This window comes from Berghia stephanieae, chromosome 3 (assembly GCF_034508935.2).
Source record: "Berghia stephanieae isolate SIO BIC M18660-M18661 chromosome 3, UCSD_Bste_1.3, whole genome shotgun sequence".
In the NCBI taxonomy this organism is placed as follows: Eukaryota; Metazoa; Mollusca; class Gastropoda; order Nudibranchia; family Aeolidiidae; genus Berghia; species Berghia stephanieae.
In genome coordinates, this window is record NC_088362.1 from 53,346,126 (window position 1) to 53,366,161 (window position 20,036).

Consider the following 20,036-nt stretch of genomic DNA (forward strand, 5'->3'; position numbering starts at 1 on the left):
TTTTTTTTTTTTTTTTTTTTTCTTTTTTTTTATATTTTATAGTAGTAGTATGGTGTGTGTATTGTATAGTGTATGATTGTATATGATGTAATGTATATATATATGTATACCATATTTTTTTTTTAAAAAATTATTAATATAATATTTTATTCATCGATGAATTGACAGATAGATTGATAGATAGATATATAGATCTCTTCTTCTTCTTCTTCTTCTTTTCTTCTCCTTCTCTCTCTTCTCTCTTCTTCTTCTTCTTCTCTTCTTCTTCTTCTTCTCTTCTTCTTCTTTTCTTTCTTTCTTTCTTCTTTTCTTCTTCTCTTCTTCTTCTTCCTTCTTCTTTCTTCTTCTTCTTCTTCTTCTTTTCTTTTTTCTTTATTTGTACAGTGTAATTAGTAGTAGTTAGTATTAGTAGTATATAGTAGTAGTATGTATATAGTATATAGTAGTATTATTAGTTATTATACGTATTTATATATATATATTATATATTATTATATATTATATACTACTGCAGTATAGATTTATATATATATATAATTATTTTCTTTTTTCTTCTATTCTCTTTCTATTTATATTTATTCTCTTCTTCTTCTTCTTCTTCTCTTTCCTTCTCTTCTTCTTCTTCTTTTCTTCTTCTTCTTCTTCTTTTCTTCTTCTTTCTTTTCTTCTTCTTCTTCTTCTTCTTCTTCTTTCTTTTCTTCATTTTATTATTATTATTATTTTATTATTATATTCTTTTTTATTATTATTATTATTATATATTATTATTTTATTTATTATTATTATTACTTCATTTTATATTTTTTATCTATTTTTTCTTTTCTTTATTTTTTCTATTCTATTTTTTTTATTATTCTTCTTCTTTCTTCTTTCTTCTTCTTCTTCTTTTACTTTTTTCTTCTTTTTTCTTATTCTTATTCTTCTTCTTTCTTCTATTCTTCTTCTTCTTCTTCTTCTTCTTCTTCTTACTTCTTCTTTTTCTTTTCTTCTTATTTATTTATTATTATTATTATTATATTATTTGTCAGTAGTAGTAGTAGTAGTATTGTGTATAGTATAGTAGTAGTAGTAGTAGTAGTAGTAGTAGTAGTAGTAGTATATATAGTAGTATATGTAGTAGTAGTAGTAGTAGTAGTAGTAGTAGTAGTAGTAGTAGTAGTAGTAGTAGTAGTAGTAGTAGTAGACTTCCCTACCTATGCATCCAGTCGTTTTTGTTGTTTTTTTTTTTGATCTGCAACAAGGTAAACAACTCAAGTTAATACTTAACTTAAGTTAAACTCGAGTGATCGTTCCTTCAATAATTGGAGCTCTTTTCAAATCGAAATTACAGCGGGTTTCCTTATCTCTCATCATTGATTGGTTGATCTCGGAACGAAATTCAAAATCCGTTTGTAAACTTCATTTTCTTGCGGAATTTCAATAAAAAAAAGGATAAAAACAGCCCTCAAAAGATAGAGATATTCATGTTTTTGTTTTGTTTGTAAACATTGAAATATGAAGACTCAGTAAGTATGGTCAAGTCATATGACTTAATGATTGATAATGATGATGAAATGCAAGGTTCCATTCATTTAACTCACCGACTCACTGTCCTCTCCTCGCAGTCTTGACCCAAATTCTTAGTCTCAGTTCTTGTCTTGGTTTTCTTGTTTTGATTTTGATGTCAAGTGGGAGGTTCCTTGCGGTATTACTATTTCTAATTTCTATTTAAAATTAAAAAGTTGGGTATCTTTTTAATTTTATACCCAACTCACAAACCTTTTACAAAACGACTTAGGGGTTAGTGTGCTACGTACACTCTACACACGGTCAGGAATGTGAACATGGGCATGGGGAAATGGATGGAAATGCAAATCTGAATCTGAATCATCGTCAATCATGAAAATGAGATGGTCAGTCAGCAGTCAACATATGATATGATATAAGTCCAGATTTATGTAGGCTTTTACAGCCTTTTATCTGCTCTTGTGCATACGTGAACGTATTTAATTCAAGTCTCTCAAAACTGAGCATGCCACCCATAGCCATGCCATGGAAGTGGAAGGAGGTGTCTGAATTTAACTTTACAAATTACAAACAGTATTTTTCTGTTTCACTACAATGAGCATCAAGACGGCACTTGAATGCCTGCAATGAACGGGCGTCGACAACTGTTGCAGGCAGGCGGTTCCATTAGGTACTTTGGTAAAAAATTCAAATTGGATCGAGCTCAATGAAACCTATATCATTTTAAAGTGCTTTTCAACACGATTCTAATGATACCAAAATTGTGAAAATCAGATAAGCAGAAAAAAAGTTATGTTAGTTTAAAGGCTGAAAAATGGTCTTCTATTTGCCTTTGTTATTTACTGACGGACTTTGTGACATGAAAATTGTTGCATTTCCGGTAGTAACCACCATTTGGATTTCAAAACTGGTCTAAAATGGCCGCTAAGATTTGAGTAAGGATTTTACTGGAACGAATTTCATGGATGCGGTATACAACTGTGCCCTGAATTTAATTTTATAAAAAAGTTAAGATGTTAAATAAACGTGCCAGCATGAAATTTTGATTTACCAAGTTCTAATCTTTTAATTATCCAAAGCTAAATTATACCCTATTTTATCCATAATCAAAAGTTATACTAAATTGTCATTGATTTTAAAATAAACTACACCAAACGATAGAGTAATTTCTCCTGAAGAAAATAAGACATCAATCATTAAAATCCATCCATAAACAAAAAATCTATGGAACTTTTTCTGAGACCCATCACTCAAAAGTCCAAAAAATCGGGTCACAGCCACTAGGCCATTTATCGGCTCCCTGCTGGATGGCCAAATGGACGTTTACCAAAGTACCTAGTTCCATTTGTCGACTACCCGAACTGAGAAAAAGTTCTGCCTAAGGCCTAAGGTTTAGAGAACACCTTTCCTTGGAGAGTTTGAATCTTTCTTTTATTGGTTGTAAATTCAGAGAGGATTTGGGCGGGGGAGTCAACAAAAGGATGAAAATATTAAATTTATTAGGGTAGGAAAGGGATTCTTTTTGGGCCGTCTCTTTTCTCCGTCCAAACGCTGAGGAATATAGATTTGAACTATATTTAATGGTCGGCTAGGGAGGCCTTCCGAAAGCTCCTACATCCCCAGTATTCCTGTTCTAGTAGGGGGTTTGGGAGGATGTAGGAGCTCTCGGAAGGCCTCCCGTTGGCTAGCCTCCAGTAGCTTATGGGTTACGGACGAGAGGTCGATGCAAAAATTAATGCTCAAACAGAGTGGACAGGGAATTCTCATGGTCATGAATCATCAAGCCCAAGCTAGTGTCTAGCGTTTTTTATTCATATTGTTGACAAAAATGGATTTTATCAAAAAGTTGTGCTTTCGCGAATACTCCATGGTCCATGGCGCGTTCACTTTTTCACTTCGCGTTGCACTATCAAAGAGAGAACAGAAGTAAACATAAATAACAAGGTCAAAGTCTCAAGACGGGAACAGAGGTTGAAAGACAGGATTGGACATACCTACTCAAGACTCAAGATAGAGGTCTAACAGAAAGTTGGGAATAAAAAACAGAGCGCTCAAGAACTGGCAAAAGAAAACCCCCAAAAATGCATACACATTCACCATTCACACAGACACTTTCGCAAATAACCCAAAAAAATCTTGAGAATGGAAGCCGTTTGGAGAAATAGAGATCAAGTTTATTTTCCGAGCATTCGTAGAAATAGTCACTTTGATCTCCCCCCCCCCCCAAATATTCAAATTTGAAGGTTTTCATTTTTTAAGTTTTGCGACGTGTTTTAAAATTTTTCGCTCCGTTCTGCCATGTTCTAGTTAGTAGTTTTACTTCTACACTAAAACTACTGAAATAGAATGCATAAAAAAAAAGATTTTGCGCAAATGCGGTTTACTAACAGATGCGCCCCCCCCCCCCTCAATTAAAAGCAATCAATCGATTTTTTTTTTTCAGCCCTAATATTATTTGCATATCGTTCTGATTCTTATATTTTGAAAGTAGAGTATTTTTGTCATTTAAATCCATTCAACAAATAATTGAAGGAAAATCAGGTGCTTTCTCTGCCACAGTGAAAATAATCATGTGGCATGAGCTGAGAAAATTGTTTTTTTTTTATTTTTGAGGGGCACCTTGTCTCGAGAAAAAATTGCAGAAATGGAGCTAAATAATTTGTCAACCTTAGAATTTTTATAAATAATTCTAAATATGACTTTAGCACTTGACCATTGACACCAATTTCATATGAAAGATCTTGTGACACTGATTGTTAACATTTTGAATTTTGTTTCTAAACGTAGTTATGAATCCCATTTAATGTGCTCAAAGCACTTCACAAGGGGTTCCAAGCCAACAGCAACATTTAACCTGTAGGATAAACCTTGACACATGAAAGGCGCTATTAGTTTTTTGATAGATACAATGCTGTTTTTGGCTAAGAACTCAACTGAGTGCGGTGAGAGAATGTAAGTAATGAGCCTTTTCCATGGACTCAATTTTGCATCGCTCAGAGTGGAATTTGAACCAGGGACTTACAGGTCTAGAGGCAAGTGTTATACTTATACACATTTGCCATTGCTTCATCTTAAAAATTCCTACTAAATTGTTCTTTCCTATATTTTTTTCAGGAGAGGGAGAAACCCGTATGGGAGGAAAAATGTCATTTCCCCAAGTTGTTTAGAACCTGTGTCTGTAAGCAAACTGTGTCAGATAGACATGCATTTTACTCATACTATTCATATTGTATTTTATTAACTTCTGCTACTGAAAAGTCTTGAGAATTATTTAGTATCATGAATAGGAATTTCTCACTATTTAGCATTATTCTGAATGACATCAAATCCCATTTCAAACCCGCTATTTTCCAATTTTGAATTTCATTGCCAAAGCATCATAGTTCAGTGCTGATGGCTTTCCTCGTATCCACAATTTTTGAATCAGGGGAAGAATTTCCTTTTAAAAAATTACATTTCCCCCAATCAAATGTACTGGTAGTGCGAGACTTCATGTGTGGTGGAATAGTGGGTGCATTTTCCCTCTATTTAGAAGTTAGCTAGAGTATCAGTGATATTTCATCATCTCAAATGCTCTAAAAGTAGGGGTTAGTGAAGTAAAAATTGGGCTTAAAGGCAGTTATTCTGTTCAAATAAATTTCCTCCTTTTTCACTATTTGTCGTCATTAGCACTATAGTTACTATACCCCAGCAAATCAAAGCATCATCATCATCATCCTCATTGCTACACCACCATTAAATCACCACCTCCACTATCATTACCTCACCAATTTCATCATCATTAGCACCACTACAATATTATCTTCAGCACCACCGCCATCATGAACACAGCCACTAACAATACCAAACTAAAATATTGTTATCATCACCATTCTTCAATACAACAAACACCACCACGATGATGGTATCATCATTACCAACACCACCACCACATCATTACTACCGCCCGTATGTGATGTTCACTACCCCCACAACCATCATCATGTCCTCTTGGCGTTCATTCTGTAATACTATTTACTATTAATGATCACACTGATAACAGTAGTTTTTCTTGTGAATCATTCGTGTCTGGGTACATTTTACATTCTAAAAGTAATGATATTGATTGTTTTGTGCTTATATTGAGCCCAAATTATTGATAGAATGCTTATTTTTGCATCATATTTTCAATATTTTTTTTCTGGGAACTGATTTGAATGTTAATTCAATTTAGAGCTGTTTGGAGATCTTACCCAGATCAGTAGTTTCAAGTTGAGTAAGAAGTTTATATGAGCGTCTTATTTACCAATGTCTGTCATAAGAAAGTGAAAAGGTGTATTTGATAGTCCTTTCATGATAGCCTTCTCCAAACTTGTGAAAAATGTTGCTGTGAATTGTGAAATCACAACAAAACAAGTTAGCAATTTGGAATAGTGAAATATTTTCTAGCCTTTTAATTTTAAGAACACCTGTTAAAAGTTGCATGATTAAGATATTTCAATTCATTATCTTGAAATTTCCCCAATTAACTTGTGTGCCTTTTTTTATTTAGATTGATGTGCTTCATATGTTTTAAGTTTCTCATGTTTCCTATACGTTAAATTATCTATATGCTTTCCAGGTATACTGTAGAATCCGACCCCTCGATGACCCAAATGAAGCAGTATGCATCAAACCGCTAAGTGACACAGTTGTGCAATTACAGACACCAGAGGTAATTGGTGTCGTGTTTCATTTCTTTCTTTTAATGTTAATTGTGTAGAAGTAACTTCATTGTGTAGAAAACAATATTTGACTACTTGTATCTACATATATCAGATGTATATGATGACAAATTATTTCAATGTAGCAATTCCATCATTTAAATTATAAAAGTTCAATAACAAACCTATGAATTGATTAATATATGATACAGTCCATTCTGGATAATTGCAACTCGGTTAATCGCAATATTTCCCAAGAAAAGGAATTAGTTCTAAATAGAAGTCACTGGTTAAGTGGATTCAATAGTCTGATGTCACGTCGCCCAGCAACGGTGGCCATCGTGGTTCTAAACAAAGTAAATCGGTACTTTTTATTCTTCATGCTGGCTAGAATTTTTCATGTCTTGTGATCAGAATGTGCAAAAGTCAAAACAAATCAGACTTTTCATGTTTTTATTTCCTCTGGATACGCTTTTATGCTCGTCAGAGAAATATTTCATAAGGGCGTCCGCCATTTTTCTGATAGTTTAGAGCTGGTTACTAAGTTACCATGCATCATTTCGAGGGAAGTGACGTTACGACTGTTGAAGCGTATTGCAACAAACTTTGGTTAATCGCAATACATTTTCGACCTCAAAAGTGGTAATTTCAAGAAATCAATCAAACAAAATATCAATCTCATCACGGGTGAAATTGAGAGTGAGTGGGATTTAATGCTACAATAATGTTACCACTCTATTAGAGACAAAGGGGGGCAGGGATTTTCAGTACGGGGTTTGGAGGCGAGGGGGCTGGGCATAGTCTTGACAACAGGTAGACAATGCACGACTGTTGTAAGGAGAGACTGAGCCATAATATCCTTTGTTTTGGGATTGACTGTTCATTGTGACCAATGACCCTTATAAATTTTGAGAACAAAAGAGTGAAAGTTAATCCAATCTGAATAAGAATAAGATGTCAACTTGCATCAAAGGTGCTTTGCTTGACAAAATCTATACAGGACTGCCATATGGTTTTTGTTTCAATCAAATTGCTGTCTGTGGTGGACTAAGAACAATAAAGAGCTGCCAACCTACCGCAAAAAATGCGGAATTGTACGCATTTTCAGCGATTGTACGCTTGTATGCATTTCCCCTAAGATTTTACCCATTTTCGGTGTACGGATACTGACCTCTTAACAAACTTGCTTCCAAATTCTGACATTGATGTGGGCTACAAATGTAGAAAATTAGTGGAGAAAGACCTAGATGTAGAGCAACAAGACAAATTCTACAAATCTGTTGTCATATTTCAAATCAGGGGTTGAATACCTTCAGAAGAAATGTAATTTAAATGATAAAGCTATTGTGCATGCCTGTGTAGCCGACCCAAACAACTAAATGTGTTCCTCAGTGGTGGACCTGAATTTTTTTGTGGAAAGATTTCCTTCATTACTCCCTGCTGATGTGGACATTGGTTAGTTTCCGTCGATTTCAGGATTGTACCCATTTTTATGAAATATCCCCCATTTTGAGGTCCCCTTGTACAGATTCTTATCAAGTGGAGATGGCAGCTCTGACAATATTTACAACAACCGGTTTGAACAAAAGAGGGCAATACTTTGCAGTATGGGTTTCTAATGTCATCTGTGGTCATTAAATAGGAGTCGAGGGGGCTGGACAAGGTCTTGGCAACAGGTAGACAATGACAGTTGTAAAGAGAGACTGAGCGATATCCTTTGTTATGGGATTGACAACTGTGCATTGTGAACGAGTTTGGTGAGAGCTTATTGGCTCTCATCACGGCTTATCTCTTTGACTCTTACAGATGTTTAGAGAACACAAGAGTGAAAGTGAATAAAATCTGAATGAGATGTTGAGTTGCATCCAAGCTATTTTTGCTTGACAAAATCTATACAGGCCTGCCATATAGTTTTTAAAAAAATCAAATTGCTCAGTCTGTGGTGGACTAAGAACAATGTTTACAACAACTGGTTGGAGTTTACCATATTTGTGTAAAATGTTGCAATCTTGGACAAGAAACTCAACTTCGGTTAATTGCAACTTTGGTTTATCGCAACATTTTCGCTGATCCCAAGGTGTTGCGATTATCCGGAGTGGACTATTTTAAAAAGTGCATTAAAATAATTTTGTCATGTTTATGTTTTTAAATTAAAATTATTTTTTTTTTCATTTGGGTTGTAATTTTACTTTGCCCACAATCACAGAGACTACATTTGTTCATTGTCATTTATGACATATATGAAACTAAATGTTCATTTTGGTTATGTAGATCTGACATTTGACATTTAGACCATTTTGTTTCATTTAACACAATTTAAAAAAAAAAAAATTTTGTATTTGTATTTCAGAATGCACCCACAAGAAATGGTCAGATTAAAGAGGTAGGTGCTTTGATAGAAGATATGGTGTCTTAATTGTCCTAAAAATGAACGGTCATAAATTATTTGCAAAGTGCCCTATCCTGCTATAGACAAGTTTTGATGAGCAAATAAATGACAAAATATAGTTTACACAGAATATCATTATAAATTATGCGCAGTAGAATCAACCAGTGGCATTAAATAGGATTAGTGCTGTACTGAATAAAAAGAAAATATTACTCAGAATCATTATTTATTCATTTATTTCATGATTTGTTTAGTCAAGTTGATTTAGTTGTAGTGCACTTGAGGTCCAATATGTCTGACATTACCCGACTTACTGTCGGGTCATTTTTGTTTTCATTTCTAATCTCGTCACTCAACTGTAGACGGTTAGCTGGATCTCTTGATGTCCAGGTAAAGTAAAAAATGTAAGGAATTGGTCACCCTAGTGAGTTATGTAGTTGACCTTGGACATTATCAAAACTGCCAACTATCTATTTTTCAAGGGATTTGTTCTCTGGGATTCCCAAAAAAACTTTTGACAGAATTGTTTAAATCATGTTTTAATTTTGATTTTCTCCCTCATAGTTTTGCGAAGTTTTCTCAAGTCATGTGACCAGAGTTTTAATGTGATGGTTTTGTAATTTTTCCATTAAATTTTATCACGTAGGCCATAATGCTTCAATGTTTAAATGCATCAGGAGTAATATAAGATTAATTGTAAACTCATATTCCTATTTATTTAATATGATTTAATAAAAAGTCAATTTGAGTAAAAAGGATGGAAATATATGTATGAAAAAAGAAATAGGATCCTATAGCAGTTTTGGACTAAAGAAGTTGTGCATCTCTGGGTATTGTTATTTTCCTCTCTGAAAAGTTGGCTGCTGTGTATTTATTATCATCACTATTTTGTCTTTGAGTAAGGTTGTTTGGAACATAATCTTTTACCCCTTTTCCCTTTCTTCAGTACCAATATACATTCCAACATATCTTTGATGGCTGTTCATCTCAAAAGACAGTATTTGACAAGGCTGCATTGCCCATTGTCGAGGACCTTTTGTGTGGAAAAAATGGTAAGGTTACCCACCAGGATTTTAAACTAGAAATAGATGGTTATTTGTAAAAACTAGAGGTTCTGCATCCCAATTTGATTTTTTTCTCCTCCATCCACAAATTCAATTTTTAAGCCAGTCTCTGAGAGGGATCTTAATGTTAAACAAATCTTATGTTTTAAAAAAGGTTTTGCTTTTTTGCATTTTTAGACCTCCCATTCATAAAGCTTTCCAATTTTAGATTGTTGAGCAATATTATATGAGAAAATTGGTTACAAAATTGATGATGTACTCGAAAATATTTTTTTCCACAACTACAATGGAGGGATTCTAATTAATTTTTGTTGTTGTTGTTGCAGACGTCACTTTTGAAAGGACAATGCAGATTTTTCCCTCAATTAGAATTATTTTAAATATAAAATTGAAGAAAATTATATCTGTCTCACTTCCAATATTGTAATGTTATTTTAATTGCTATTTTATACCTTTCATTTACACACACACAACACACAGAAGGATGTGTAAATTATATAAGTTATGATTTGTCTTCATGGAAACAGTTAATATGTGCTCCCCTTATTTTCTCTTTCTCTAGGTTTGTTATTCACCTACGGCATCACAGGCTCTGGCAAGACATACACCATGACAGGAGTCCCTCAGGACCAGGGCATTCTGCCTCGCTGCTTGGATGTCCTTTTCAACAGCATTGGTGACAGGCAGGCCAATAAATATGTAAGTTATTGTATCTTATTATTACTGGGTGGGGTTGCTGACCTCCCATAGTGGGCAGGGAGGTACTTACTGTCTTCTATCCCCCTATGTCTGTTTTCCAATTTACTTTCTGTCTTTGTCTTGGAATGAGATTACTTGGTTTTGTCCTGGCCCTGTCTGGATACCCTGGCTGAGAGGGAAACAGTCAAATATATAGTTAGTTTTGGGAGATGATATTTTTTTCCTTTGTAAATCATCTCTCTGTTATGTACTGTTATTTTGTTTTATTCTTAACATGATTTGTAAACATTTGAGTGTATTCCTCTTAGTGGGGACTGTGCTTTTTGTCTGGATGAACCATTTCCCCCCCCCCCCCCCCCCCCGCGGATGGTTGGATGGGAGCATCACCCTTGAATCATATACCTATGATGTTCGCATGGGTGTACGATCCGATAGTGATGTCGTTTCTTCTTCTCTTTACTAGCCTATCCTGCTTCTTTGGTTTGTGATTGTATTTTTGACAGGGGATATTTTTTTTTCTGTAAATCTTCTGCCTGTTTGTTCTTGGTTATTTATAATTTAGCTTATGATATCTTTAGGTTATGATTTTGATTTACATTTGTACTATTTTTGTTAGATTGCTTGTTTTTTTTGTTTCAGCGGTCTCTCATATAACCTCAATTGTGTTGGAAGAGACCTAAAGCAACAAACAAACAAACAAACAAAAACCATTTCCCCTTTGTCTACTTTTCCCTCAGGCCCTTTTAATTGTACATCTAGAATGCTTTTACTATCCAATTTTCTTCCTGCGGGTGGTTGGATGGGAGCATCACCCTTGAATCATATACCTATGATGTTCGCATGGGTATACGATCCGATAGTGATGTCGTTTCTTCTTCTCTTTACTAGCCTATCCTGCTTCTTTGGTTTGTGATTGTCTTTTTGACAGGGGATATTTTTTTTTTCTGTAAATCTTCTGCCTGTTTGTTCTTGGTTATTTATAATTTAGCTTATGATATCTTCAGGTTATGATTTTGATTTACATTTGTACTATTTTTGTTGGATTGCTTGTTTTATTGTTTCAGCGGTCTCTCATATAACCTCAATTGTGTTGGAAGAGACCTAAAGCAACAAACAAAAAAAAATAAAAAAATTTTCTTCCTTTTTACTGGCGCTGATATGACCTGAATGTGTTGCAAGCATCGTAAAACTCATAAAAACAAAACAAAAACATATCTTATTATTACATTAATAGAAAGGTGTCAGAACATTAAATAATGCCCATTGTACCTTGATATGAAAACAATTTGAAGATATGGTTTGGATTTTTAAACCAACATTTAGAGGAACATTTTTGAAAATGTTTTTTTGTTTGTTTTTTTTTTTTTTTTTGCTTAGGAATGACTTCTAACCAAATTGAATCACTACATCAATTCTTAAGCATTTTAACGTATGATTAACATTTGCAGAGATGCCCTTTTTTTTCGAGATAAAACCAGAAAACCAGCTTTGATGAAATCTTCTGGCTATCATTTTTCTTTTGGTGGAGATTTGAAATTTATTTTTTTATATTTTTTTTTTTTTTTTTTTTTTTTTTTTTGGTGGGGGGGGGGGGGGGGGGGGGGGGGGGGGGGGGGGGTATTAATAAAGTTGGAAATCATGCTCTGTTGCTTGGTACAGAAATATTTTTGAAATACAGATTTAAAAAACATGATTATACTTTGTTCCCTGTGACGGGACTGTGAATAGTGAATGGATGATAGGTAATACACTAATAATTTTGGACCGTTAATTTTTATTCCATAAATGTTTTTTCTTTTGTGAATTTTTAAGGTATTTCGACCTGATCATATGAATGGCTTTGAAGTTCAAAGTGAGGCAGATGCAATGATGGAGAGACAAAAGAAAGACATTCTACCTGGGTTGACTTCAGGCAGTAAAACGTCCTTGAAAAGGTGTGTTTTTGTGGGCCTGATATCAATTTTTTTTAAAACACTGGTCAGCACTTTAAAATTCACCTTTTGATAACAACACATTTTCCGTATTGACCTTTTTCTTTTGTGGAACATATTTTTTACTTTAAGAACATCCCTCCAATGTCCTCTTTGATAACCTGCTATTTTTTCATCAAATACATTCAAAAGAATCTGAATTTTTATTGAATTGTCTTGCAGTAGGGTCTTTTTGAATCAAATTTTGGTTCATATACATGCTCATGATCAACAGTAAAATCATGTGTCTTGCTAATACATTTAATAGACCTAATCACCCAGTCCATTTCAGAAGAGACCCTATTACATCTTTGTCCATATGGACAATTTCTTGCATCTTTAAGATTATTATCATCAAGTGACATTAGTAGTGCTTGCAACACGTTTCCTTTTCAAGAGTATTACACAATAAATTGACAGGAAGGCATGTGATTATTTCAGTAGTATATATGACAGGCTCTCAAATGGTCAGGGAGTGTCTTATATTTGTGCTGTTATCTCTTTTAACCTGTAAGTCAAATTGATGCCCGATTACTTTACATGCAAGCTTGCCAATTGTTATGAAATTATGATAAGCAATTTGTCCAAAATACGCAAAAATAAGAAACTTTTAAGGAATTTGCAAAATGAAAATGACATTAGCTATTGAAATAGTTAATTTTTTTTTGTGATGCACTTTGGGTCCTAGCCAGATTATAGAATCATATACATTTTAGGGGCGTGAAAATGAATGATTATGGGGCACATTTCAATTGCTTTACCATGTTAAATTTGCTTCACATTTACTTTCTCCAAAGGCCACATTTTTCATTTAAAACAGTTCAAGTGGCTTGTTCCCAAAAAAAAAAAATCATTTGTCACAGCCTTGTAATTATATCATATATGGCGATTTAAAATTTTAGATTTCATATTTTTACATCAGTCTCATTTTCACGTTGTATGCCTTTTCTTGTAATTGTATTTAATATAATATTTGTGCTTCATTTTATATTTCTTTATTTATAATTTTTTTAGGGGTGATGGAGACACAGAGCGAATTATTGATCCAACAACAGTGGATGGTGTAGAAGATGACAATAATTATTCGGTGTTTGTGTCTTACATTGAAATTTACAACAACTATGTCTATGACTTGTTGGAAGAGCTCCCCTACAATGCCATTACAGGCTACAAGTAAGTTATTATTGACAGGTTGGATAAGACGTTAATTACAGTTGGATAAGGCATTAATGACACCCTGACCCGTGTTTGCCAGTATCTTTTTCTTTAGAAAATTATTCATATATTTGCATTTGAATAACTGCTATTTATGCACATAAAATCTGAAGCTTCTGGTTTCATATCATGAAATTTGGCCAGATGCAAAATGTTTCTCTTTAGTTTAAGATATTGTCACTGTCAGGGTGATTGGGTTAAAAAATACAAACAAACCCCAAAACACTTGGACTTTTGGTTGTGCAATACCCACTTAATATGCTCAGAGCACTTTACAAAGTGTCCCAACAGTACCTATTAATTGGGTGGGGTTCCTGACCTCCCATAGTGGGCAGGGAGGTACATACTGTGTCTTCTGTCCCCTTATATCTGTTTTCCAACATCCTCTCTGTCTTTGTCTTGGAATGAGATTATTTAGTTTTGCCCTCGCCCTGGCTGGAGTCCTAGCTGGGAGGGAAACAGTCATATGCATAGTTATTGTTTTGGGAGATGATAGTTTTTTCCTTGTAAATCACCTCTCTGTTATGTATTATTATATTTGTTATTTTTAATGTATAATGTAAGCATGTTAAGTGTATTCCTCTTTGTTGGATCTTGTGCTTGTGTCTGGGTGAGACTTTTAGGTGATATCAGACTAAGTACATTGATGGTATGCTCTTGGACTCTACATCTGATCGCTATTTGTTCCCAATTCCTCTTTGTCTTACTCTCTCTTGGGTGCTTTAATTGTAATTCTAGAACTTTCGACAATCCCATTTTCTTCCTTTTTACTGACGCTGATATAACCTAAATGTGTTGCAAGCTTCGTAAAACCCTTAAAAATAAAAATAATAAAATAAAGTACCTATTAACATACAGGACAAGATATGACTAAAGAGTCTTTTCCAAGGACTTCAACTTTACACCACCGCAGAATTTAAACCAGCAACTCATGGGTCCAACAGCAAGTGTCGTACCTCACGACCACAAAGTCTGTAAATCTGTAAAGAAATGGAATTACAGTATATTTTGTTTCTGAAACATTTTAAAGTGCAGATCTGGACAAACATTTGTAACAATATTTCATCTCATATGATTAGTGTTGTTTGTTTTCTTTTGTTGGTTTTTTTTTTTTTTTGGATAGATTTTATATTTGCTGTCTGTGTGAATATAGAGGATTCTGTTTGATATGAATTCCTTTGACAATTGATTTTCTATGTTTACTCTAGCATCACCATCGAGGCCCAAGACAAGGTTTTGAAAGAAAAAGGCAAAACAAAATACAAAACTCATACATTAGAAACCTCCCTTGATATCTGAATTTTATTTTAAAGGTTTTATGCAACATAATTTTATTCTTTTACAAAGGAAGGAAAAAAATTGATTATGAAGAATAATGTTATTTATCAATTTTATATTGTGTTTTTTTTTATTATTTATTTATTTTTTTTTCTCATAGACCTCCACAGACCAAAATCCTCCGTTCAGACTCCTCAGACAATATGTATGTCCACAATTGTGTAGAGGTGGAAGTCAAACAGCCTCAGGATGCCATTGATGTCTTTTACAAAGGTTGGTGCTAGGAGATTTCTGAATCATTGAAAAGACAAAAAAAAATCAAGCAAAACAATTGTACATTGAAATAAATCATAGTGGCATTGGTGGTTTTTTCTTTCTTTCTTTTACCCTTACTCGATCTTAAATATACAGTCTATGTTATTTTCATTACATATCTCCTGATCCAAAAGTTAATGTCCTGGTGTATTCTGATGTTCTATGCACCAAATTAAAAGCTCTGAAAAGCATTCATGTTTTATATCGAGATGTTTGATAGCCACACATTAAGTTGTTCTTAGAAAAAGCTCAGATTTTTCCTTTACTACCTTTTTTTTTTTTTTGCTTTATAGCTAAATTTTTATTTATATATTTTCAGTTTTTAATTTTTATGTGAATTTCTCATTCTTATATCTGCTTAAAGAAGGATAATTTAAGTCTATCCAGTTGAGAAGTGTTTAAAAAAATTATTTTTCTTTAAACTTTTTAAGACATCTGTGACACTTTCCAATTATATTAGATATGAATGAAAATATGCTTGAGTTATCAAAATTTAATGTTTGTTATTAATTAGGTCAGAGTCGTCGGAAAGTGGCTCATACAACACTTAATGCAGAGTCAAGTCGCAGCCACAGTGTGTTCAATATTCGACTGGTTCAAGCCCCCCTTGACAATAGGGGTGAGGAGGTAGTGCAGGTATGCAATGGTGACTGTCATACATTTCAAAGATAGAACTAGGCCATCATTAGACTTTATAATTTTGTCTAGATTGAAAATATATTCTCTTATTCAATATTTGACAAGTCATTTTTGATTATTACTATCTTTTATGGCAAAGCCTTTTTTATTTTCTTGATTAATATGTAGCAATAATGCTTTTGATGATCTCCTGAAATTTGACACTTTAAAAGTAAAGATATAAAATGTTTAAAAAAGTGAGTATGCAATAAAGCTGGGCTGAAAAATAATTTGATTAGGGTCACTTTTCTTTATTTCTACCAGGATGATGATGTGATATATGTAAGAATTGTTTGGGTTCTATTTTTTTTTTTTCTCTTTTCTGTTTTCATTTCGTTTGGTGTTCATTTCGATTTTTATTTGGTTTGGACAATGATTTAAGGGTCTGGCTTATTTACCTCGTTCAGTTGCTTATTTTTATTTACTATATATTGATTTTTAAAGGTAATTAACTGCTTGTTGGTTGTCAACATTACTGATATTGCTTATTTCTTTGATAACTGGCTGGGGTTCCTGACCTCTCATTGTGGGCAGGGAAGCACTTACTGTGTCTTCTATCCCCCTATATCTGTTTTCCAACATGCTTTCTGTTTTTGTCTTGAAATGAGATTACTTGGGTTTTGTCTTGACCCTGGCCTGTTACACTAGTTGGAAGGGAAATAGTCAAATGTATAGTTTTGGTAGATGATATTTTTCTGTCTTGTAATTGTAAATCATCTCTCTGTTATGCACTGTATTTTTTTTACATATATTATTATATGATTTGTAAACATTTGAGTGTGTTCCTCTTAAGGACATGTGCTTGTGTCAGGATGAAAACATTAAGATGATCTCAAAATAAGTACACTGATGGTAGTACGTTAAAAAATCGAAATTTGTGAATTTTTGCCGATTTTAGGTATTTTTTCTGAAATATTTCGATTTTTTAGGGTTTTAATGTAAATAAATCACGTTGTTATTGGTATCATTAGAAAGAGCTTTTAATTCCCTTTCTAATAATGCTATTTGTAACACGATCCAACAAAAGTACTAGTAGCGTTGGCGGTTAAAAAATGGTTACCCATAAAATTTTGGTTATTCGCCGCGATAAAAAAACGCATTATGTCATGCTCTTTACAAGGGTCTAATAAACTATTTTTGCAAGAAAAATCATCAAATCTGACATGTTTTAGAAGGAGAATAGATAAGCTTTTCAGTGATATAATTTTAATCCCTGTAACTTAAATAGAAATATAGATTGCTTCAAGTGAAATTGGTTGAAAATTAGAGAGGCCCGTTACACAGAAATGGACTGGATTGGGATACCTAGTAGTATGCTCTTGGAATCTACATCTGTTCCCTATACAGGGCTGAGAATCTTCCGCCTAAAGGCGGATTTCCGCCTAAATGGTAGTTTATCTCCGCCCATCCCATCACATTTCCTCCTTTTTCAAATTTGCCTTGTCAAACATTTTCCTCAAAACCACAAAATCACCATTATGTCATATGTCATATTTTGACACCTGTGCTCAGTCTCGTGAAATTTAGTGACGGTCCCGTTTTTATGACGTTGGGCCAGACAGTATGGCACCAGATGTCACAATTGACACAGAAGACCAGTAGTGTTCTTTGATTAGTTAGTTGATGGTTGGAAGGGAAGGGGAGGGACAAATGGGTCTGGATTTTTTCCCCCTGTTGTAGGTACCTATTGCCTTTTAAATCTCTCTCTCTCTCTCTCTCTCTCTCTCTCTCTCTCTCTCTCTCTCTCTCTCTCTCTCTCTCTCTCTCTCTCTCTCTCTCTTTTTTTTTTTTTTTCCCTTTGCCTTTCTTTCTATTTCTCTGTTCTTCTTCTTCTTTTTTTTTTATTTGGATATAGAATTCAAAAGGTCAATACATAAGTTATTCTGGTAAAGAAGTCTCTCCTCCTCCCCCCCCCCCCTCTCTCTCTCTCTCTTTCTTTCTTTCGCAACCACATTAAATCATCTAGTATAGAGATGATATATTAGAACAAAGCAATGGTGGTTGGCTTAGTTTAATCTTTTTTCTTTTTACCTTATGGCTTTAAATTTGAGAGATTCTTGGGTTGTATTTATAAGCTGACTAACTACTAGGTTTCTTTGCTTGTGTTTGATCGATAGACCGAGAAATGTTCCTCCTTTTTGACAATTGCTATTATCATCACTGAATAAAAAAACACTCACCAAAACCACTACATCAACATCTCTACCACCACTACTATTACAATCACCACCACATCATCATCCCTACCACCACTACTCTGGGTGGGGATCCTGACCTCCCATAGCGGGCAGGGAGGTACACACTGTGTCTTCTATCCCCTTATATCTGTTTTCCAACATACTTTCTGTCTTTGTCTGGGAATGAGATTGCTTGGTCATTTTCCTGGCCCTGGTCGGAGTCCTGGCTGGGAGGGAAACAGTCAAATGCATAGTTATTGTTTTGGGAGATTATATTTTTTTTCCTTGTAAATCATCTCTCTGTTATGTATTATTCTATTTGTTATTTTTAATGTATAATGTAAGCATTTGAGTGTGTTCCTCTTTGTTGGATTTTGTTCTTGTGCCCGGATGAGACTTATAGGTGATCTCAAACTAAGTACATTGATGGTGTGCTCTTGGATTCTACATCTGATCCCTATTTGTTCCCAGTTCCCCTTTGTCTTACTTTCTCTTGGATGCTTTAATTGTAATTCTAGAACTTTTTACTATCCCATTTTCTTCCTTTTTACTGGCGCTGATATAACCTAAATGTGTTGCAAGCGCCGTAAAACCCTTAAAAACAAACAAACAAACATACCACCACTACTACTACAAATAGCACCACATCATCCCTACCACCACCACTACAACAACTACCACCACATCATCAACCCTACTACCACTACTACAACCACCATCATATCATCATCCCCACCACCACTACATCATCATCCCTACCACCACTACTACTACAACCACTACATCATCATCCCTACCACCACTACTACTACAACCACCAAACCATCATCCCTACCACCACTACTACTACAACCACCACTACTACTACAACCACCACTACTACTACAACCACCAAACCATCATCCCTACCACCACTACTACTACAATCACCACCAAACCATCATCCCTACCACCACTACTACTACAACCACCAAACCATCATCCCTACCACCACTACTACTACAACCACCACAACATCATCCCTACCACCACTACTACTACAACCACCAAACCATCATCCCTACCACCACTACTACTACAACCACCACAACATCATCCCTACCACCACTACTTACTACAACCACCACATCATCATTCCTACGACCACTACTACTACAACCACCAAACCATCATCCCTACTACCACTACTACTACAACCACCACAACATCATCCCTACCACCACTACTACTACAACCACCACAACATCATCCCCACCACCACTACTACTACAACCACCAAACCATCATCCCTACCACCACTACTACTACAACCACCACAACATCATCCCTACCACCACTACTACTACAACCACCACATCATCCCTACCACCACCACTACTACAACCACCACCAAACCATCATCCCTACCACCACTGCTACTACAACCACCACAATATCATCCCTACCACCACTACTACTACAACTACCACCACATCATCATTCCCACCACAGCTACTACAACCACCACCACACAATCATCCATACTACTACTACAATCACTACCACATCATCCCTACCCCTGCTATTACTACAACCGCCACCACATCATTATCCCTACTACAACCACCAAATGTTGTAAGTACACTTTCAACTTTTGAAATTCCACCGAGTCGTGTTAGAACTTGCTGCAAGACAAATTTTGGATCGCATCTCAGTAAATTTGAGTGAAATTCAAATTTATAGGTTATGGTCGCATGGATGAGTCATGATCTTCACGATGAAAAATTTCCTCCTTTTTTGTGACCAGTCATTCTCACCCCTGCTATATGAACTAATTCTCCTTTGTCTTTTTCTTGGGTGCTTTAATTGTAATTCTACAACTTTAAAAATCCCATTTTATATCTTTTTACTGGCACTGATATGACCTAAACGTGTTGCATGCGCCGTAAAACCCTTAAAAATAAACATATCTTTGATATGATATGTAAATGTATAACATAAGTTACATTAGCTCACAATTTAGAGTAAAAAACAAATAATATACATTGCTGTGTACTATAGATTTGTAATGAAAAGGGCTTTTG

At 34.5% G+C, this 20,036-nt stretch overlaps 1 protein-coding gene across 2 annotated transcripts in view; it reads left to right on the top strand.

Annotated features, from left to right (window-relative positions):
• The first annotated feature begins 1,341 nt into the window (after nucleotides 1-1,341).
• LOC144968001 (kinesin-like protein KIF23) overlaps nucleotides 1,342-20,036 on the top strand; it is a 34,514-nt gene continuing 15,819 nt past the window's right edge. Inside the window, exons 1-11 of one of the 2 annotated variants that reach the window (XM_078905918.1) lie at nucleotides 1,342-1,505; nucleotides 4,621-4,684; nucleotides 6,107-6,199; nucleotides 8,539-8,571; nucleotides 9,524-9,629; nucleotides 10,204-10,340; nucleotides 12,153-12,274; nucleotides 13,325-13,483; nucleotides 14,964-15,076; nucleotides 15,633-15,754; nucleotides 16,061-16,078. In XM_078905918.1, the coding sequence (XP_078762044.1) occupies nucleotides 1,495-1,505; nucleotides 4,621-4,684; nucleotides 6,107-6,199; nucleotides 8,539-8,571; nucleotides 9,524-9,629; nucleotides 10,204-10,340; nucleotides 12,153-12,274; nucleotides 13,325-13,483; nucleotides 14,964-15,076; nucleotides 15,633-15,754; nucleotides 16,061-16,078 (978 nt within the window). In that variant the 5' untranslated portion in view covers nucleotides 1,342-1,494. The remainder of the gene's footprint in view (nucleotides 1,506-4,620; nucleotides 4,685-6,106; nucleotides 6,200-8,538; nucleotides 8,572-9,523; nucleotides 9,630-10,203; nucleotides 10,341-12,152; nucleotides 12,275-13,324; nucleotides 13,484-14,963; nucleotides 15,077-15,632; nucleotides 15,755-16,060; nucleotides 16,079-20,036) is intronic. The other variant, XM_078905919.1, reaches the window with a different exon arrangement.